The 5,817-nt window shown below is 32.8% G+C and overlaps 1 protein-coding gene across 5 annotated transcripts in view; it reads right to left on the bottom strand.

Moving 5' to 3' along the window:
* Positions 1-325: 325 nt before the first annotated feature.
* Positions 326-5,817, bottom strand: part of LOC111864131 (insulin-like growth factor-binding protein complex acid labile subunit) — a 75,289-nt gene continuing 69,797 nt past the window's right edge. For all 5 annotated transcript variants that reach the window (XM_023851166.2, XM_023851163.2, XM_023851164.2 and 2 more), the window contains one exon: positions 326-3,514. In XM_023851166.2, the coding sequence (XP_023706934.1) occupies positions 1,167-3,491 (2,325 nt within the window). In that variant the 5' untranslated portion in view covers positions 3,492-3,514 and the 3' untranslated portion in view covers positions 326-1,166. The remainder of the gene's footprint in view (positions 3,515-5,817) is intronic.

Here is a 5,817-nt window from a genome sequence, read left to right as displayed (position 1 = left end):
CACAAATATCTCTTGTCTTGTGGTGGATTCCACCATGTTATATATGCAAATATCACAGTATTATCCATATTGTCATATAGTTCCAACCTAGTAGAAAAGTATGTGGGTTCTTCATCAAGTATATATGTGTTAAATTTGCTGTATCATTTTAAAGTCATTCTCAGTGAACTGTCACATTTACACATTTGACAAATTAATAGTCATTCCTTAGTAACCCTACTTGTAATGAATGTCTGCCCAATGAAAACATTAAACCAAGCTTAAAATCTCATCCCTCAGCTTTTACTCCTGTGTAAACACTGCCAGTGTGTTGTTTTTTGTTTTGTTTTTACTTTTTATTTTGTGTCCCTGTCTTTATGCTGCATATTTGTTTCAAAAGTACTTTCCTTTTCAAATTAATTACTATTCATCATAATAAATGCATACATACATGTACTATACATTTACCTTTGTTATTATTTACATATATACGTAAATGACTGGAAATCAGTTTTTATTTAATAACATTTACTACACTGCAAAGACTGGAAAATTACCAGGGATCCACTCATCCAGGTGAGTAAGAATTTCGTGCTGGTTCCTAAAATATTAATTGAACTTCGTAAAGTTTGACAACACTATTTTCTAAAATAATTTTCCAAATTTAATTTTTAGCAGACATGGAATAATGTCCTGGTAGCAGAAAAGTAATATATAATTCAGTACAGGTGTACGTGTCAGTACTTCCTCAAAGCATTAAATCTATTCAGTCATCACAAATTTACATCGAGACATGATGTATTTGCTTGCAACATGCTACATACATTTTATGGCTGACCTCTAAATTTTGGCTGGTTCCTAAAATAAGTTTTTAATTTGACCAATCATGCAGTAAGCCCCTCTAAACAATTTTAAATTGCTGACTGATACTTATTAGTGAAGTGATACATGGATTCCTACTGCAGGGAGGTTAGGAAATATTCTATATTGGAAGGAGATAAACTCCAGAGTACAACACTAATCATTTATAAGGGCAAAATATTCAGAGTGACAGTACCCAAGGCCCCTCATCCTCCAAATTCCAACATCTTACCCACATGACTATAAAAATCCAGTCTTTCAGTCAGTTCTGTGCATATATGACAAAATACTGATGCTTGCTGCTGCTTTCAGTGCCACAACTTTTTTCATATACATTCAGGAACAATACTGGTGTGATGAAAGGGACTGCTGAGGTATGAAATCTTGTTAATTGGTTGTGCAGGAGTGGCAGAAGGTTCATTAGTATCCTTGTCAGGGAAAGTGTATGTTTGCTGCTCGCTGGAATGTTCTTGAACCTTTGACATCATCACTGGCGTTGTGGGGGAATGAGGATCCTCATACAGCTGCTGATACAGTGTTGAACCATGCTTGTACCTCGGAGTACGACAGATGCTATGACGTCTCGCAAACTTATTTCTGTAACTGTTTTTCTGCCTAGTCCACCGAAGAAGTAGTGCTGCCAACATGACAAATGCCAAAATGATCGAAATGGCTGACAGTGTCACTATGAAAATAGGCCACATGTAGCTTGCTTCTGTGTCTGTAACTGGATGTTTATGAATGTCCTCTGGATAATAATTCAATGTATGCTCTAAATCTGGTGTAATGCTAAATATTATTTCTTCATCAGTCACCATTTCAATATCATCTAATGGTAATTCAGATTTAGTGACAGTCTTACTCGAGTCATACGAAATGGGTTCTGGATTTGTGACTTTCATACTGGATTCATTTGATTTAGGTATAAAATCAATTAAATTCTGATTTTCCTCACAGATGTGGTTCATGAATATTTTCCAACCCAACTCATATTTCACTTGTACTCTTTCCACAGAACCTTTACTCTTCAGTTGTTCAAACTTTTTCTTTTCAGTGGTATCTGATGATGCCACCCCATTCTCGGTCAGCAACTTTATGAGTTTCTTCAGATCATCACTGCACATCAGGGGATTGCCACTCAGTACAAGAGTCTGCACATATTCCACATATTTGTAATCTTTCACAGTTAGATTTTTTATTTTATTATTAGCAAGGTTTAAGTAACTAAGAACTTTCAGTGGCTGAAGTCCTGAGTCATATGAGTCCCATAGTTGTTGGAGATCACATGATTTCAAGTTGAGCCTTGTCAGTCTAGTGGTATTAATAAAGTCAGCTGGTGATATCGTCTTTAGCGGATTTCCAGAAAGGTGAAGTTGCTTCAGTGATGAGCCAAAAGGAAAACTAACTTTATCAAGATGAGCAATTTTGTTATCTGACAAATCTAGAAATACTACTTTAGGACTTAGAACACCAGGTTTGATGTACTGAATTTCATTTCCACGAAGGTACAGCCGTTCAATACGGTTCATCTTCTTTAAATCATGTTCCTCTAAATGTGTCAGTCCACAATTTGTTGCATCCAATATGTACATTTCACTGAACTCTCCTTGGAAACCTTTTTCTGGAAACTTATTCATTTCTGGATTATTTGCAAGTTTCAGGGTCTCTAACTGGATATTATTAATGAAAATATCATTAGGAAGTGGTCCAGTTAATTTATTGTTTGATAGATCCAAGTTTTGGAGTTTTGTCATATGTTGAAAAGCATTTGAATTAATTGCAGTTATAGCATTACCACTCAGATTTAAATCTCTTATGTCTGGGAATCCAAAGAAGGTGTCTGCATCAACAGTACTGAACTTACACAGACTAAGATCCAGCTTCTGAAGACTTTTTATCCTAACACCTCTCAGTGATGTCAGACGATTATTTTGCATGTTCAAAGAGCTCAATTCCAAGTTATTTGCAAACATATCGGAACTCAACTGACTCAGCTTGTTATCTGAAAGATCCAGATCAAGCAAATCCACTAATGGAGCAAATGTTTCTTTTCCTATATAAGAAATATTATTTGACGCCAGATTGATGTATGTTAATGTTGTTAGTTTGTTAAACATTGTAGGAAGTAGGTGAGACAAATTGCATTCAGACAAGTCCAATTCTTGAAGTGAAGGAATATTAAGAAAGTATCCATTATATGGGGAAGGTTGAACTTGCATGTACTTAAGTGGATTCCGACTCAAAGAAAGTCTCTCTAGATGTCTATTGTTTGCAAACATGTCAGGCTCAAGAAGAGCAAGATGATTTCCACCAAGATTCAATTGATTTAGGTTGTAGAGGCCATGAAATGCATTTACATCTATCTGCTCCAAAGTGCTGTTCAGTATTGTAATTGATGAAACGCGCTTGAGACCAGCATTGAAAAAGATCCGATTTGTAAGTTTTAGTCCTGAGGACTTGGGGATGTTGGACAGATCCAGATAAGCAACTTCCAAGCCAAAGTGTTGTGTATTATCAAAGGCACTGCATTTTGCTAGGATTCCTGATGTTCCAGATGCATCACATGTGCAGTATGTTGGACAGTCACCACTGCTCACTAGAAGTGCTGATGCCAGAAGTATGACTACTTCATACAGAAGTATGTACCCCATTCTGGCTGGCTGTTGTCAAAATTCTGAAAACAGTACACAGTCTTAATTATAGTAATGAACTAGATACCTTTTAAATATTCCACACCCCGACATTATATTACTATTAGGAAAATAAGATTACATGTCTCATGTTTAACAGAACACCATATGAATTCTTCAGAAAGGAACAATATTAATATTGATCATTACATGGGTGCCGTGTACTGTAGGAAAATTCTAAGCAAAGGTGGTGTATGTATTTTTGTACATAACTCTATTAATTATTCAAATATTAATTTGGACAGATTTTGTATAGATCCAATTATTGAAATATGTGCTGTTAAACTCCAATCAGCCGGGCAAAATATTTGTATAGTAGCTGTCTACAGAGCGCCATCTGGGAATTTTTTACAATTTTTAAATAGTCTAGATAGAGTTTTAAATACTATTGATAGCCCTGGTGTTGAATTCATTGTATGCGGTGACATAAATATAAACTACCTACAGGATAGCCCTATGAAAAAACAGCTTAATTCATTGTTAATGTCTTTTAATCTTTTTCCCATAATTGATTTCCCAACTAGAAGTCAGAATATTCTGTTTCATTAATTGATAATATATTTATTGACTATTCTCAATTCAGAAAGTATTTGGTCTTTCCTATTAATACTGGTCTATCTGATCATGATGCACAACTCCTTATTATTATAAATATCTAATTGCAAATTCTTAAACATAAAAATTCTACCATTTCAACTATAAGAGATTTTGATGATCAGTCTTTGCTTAATTTTAAAATGCAATTAAGCTATGAAATGTGGGATGATGTATTTAGTGGTGCTGATGTTGATACCATCTTCAACTCCTTTTTAAATACATATTTGAGAATCTTTCATTCTAGTTTTCCATTAAAAAATAATAACTAGTTCTAAGGCAAAAGTCAATAATTGGGTAACACCAGGTAAAAAGTTTCTTGTCGACGTAAGCGGGAACTCTACTTGTTGTATAGGGATAATAATGATGCAAATTTTTAAAATTATTATAAATTATACTGCAGAACTTTATCTAGTGTTATTAATGCGGCTAAAAGACTTCATTATGATAGATTACTTGTTAATTCAGAGAATAAAATGAGAACTACTTGGAATATTGTTAAATCTGTAACAGGTAAAAGGTCAGGGAATAAATCATTTGAGTCAGTTTATATAAATGGTACTTTAACTGATAATCAACAGCTTATAGCTGATTCCTTTCAAAACTACTTTCTATTAACAGCAGACAAAATAATTTCCAATATCAATAACAATGAGGAATTAGAAGATAATAATTGTATTGATTATCTATATAGAGTTTCCAGTAACCCCTTTCCAAATACAACATTAGATAATACAACGACTGGGGAAATTAAAAAAATGATTAAATCCCTTGAATCCAAAAATTCACTTGGAATTTGATGAAATTTCAGTAAAAATCCTTAAAATAAGTTCTCCATTTATCATCGCTCTTTTGAATTATATTTGTAATAGGTCAATTTTATCTAGTTCATTCCCTACATGATTAAAATATTCTGTGGTTAAGCCATTATTTAAAAAAGGTTTTTGGGTATTACTGTTGATAGCTCCTTTTCTTGGAAACATCACATTGATGGACTTATGGTTAATTAAGCAAAGCATGTTATGCTATTAGATCTTTAAAACCCTTTGTGTCCCATGAATCACTAAGGATGATTTACTATTCTTATTTTCATGCAGTTATGTCATATGGTATAATCTTGTGGGGAAATTCCCCTTACAATATCAATATATTTAAACTAAAAAAAAAAAAGCCATAAGAATTATTACAAATTCCAGAAACAGGGATTCCTGTAGGGAGTCATTTAAGAAACTAGATATATTTCCGTTTTCTTCTCAGTATATATTTTCATTACAAATTTTTGTAATTGATAATATCTCCTTATTTAAAACAAATTCAGAGTTATATATGATATCAACACCAGAGGTAAAAATAATTTTTACCCTTCACAACCAAGGTTGTCTATCTATAAAAATGGTGTTTATTATATAGGTATAAAGGCATTTAATCACTTACCTCCGTGCATAAAAAAATTGTCTGATAATAAGAATCAATTTAAAAATACTCTAAAAAACTACCTTACCTTCTATTGAATTCTTTTTATTCAAGTTTTTTTAATAGTAATTACTAATTTTAATGTGAATTTTTAAGGTTTTATGTATCATACGTGCTTTATTTTGGCATAAATATGTTATCATCTACCTTTTGGTATGATGATTTTTTACAATATTAAATTTAAGATGTTGTTATGTTTAATGTTAAAGTAGGAAGATAA

Source organism: Cryptotermes secundus, unplaced genomic scaffold (assembly GCF_002891405.2).
Source record: "Cryptotermes secundus unplaced genomic scaffold, Csec_1.0 scaffold1216, whole genome shotgun sequence".
Lineage (NCBI taxonomy): Eukaryota > Metazoa > Arthropoda > Insecta > Blattodea > Kalotermitidae > Cryptotermes > Cryptotermes secundus.
Note: the sequence above shows the minus strand (reverse complement) of the source record. Positions and strands in the feature narration are given on the sequence as shown.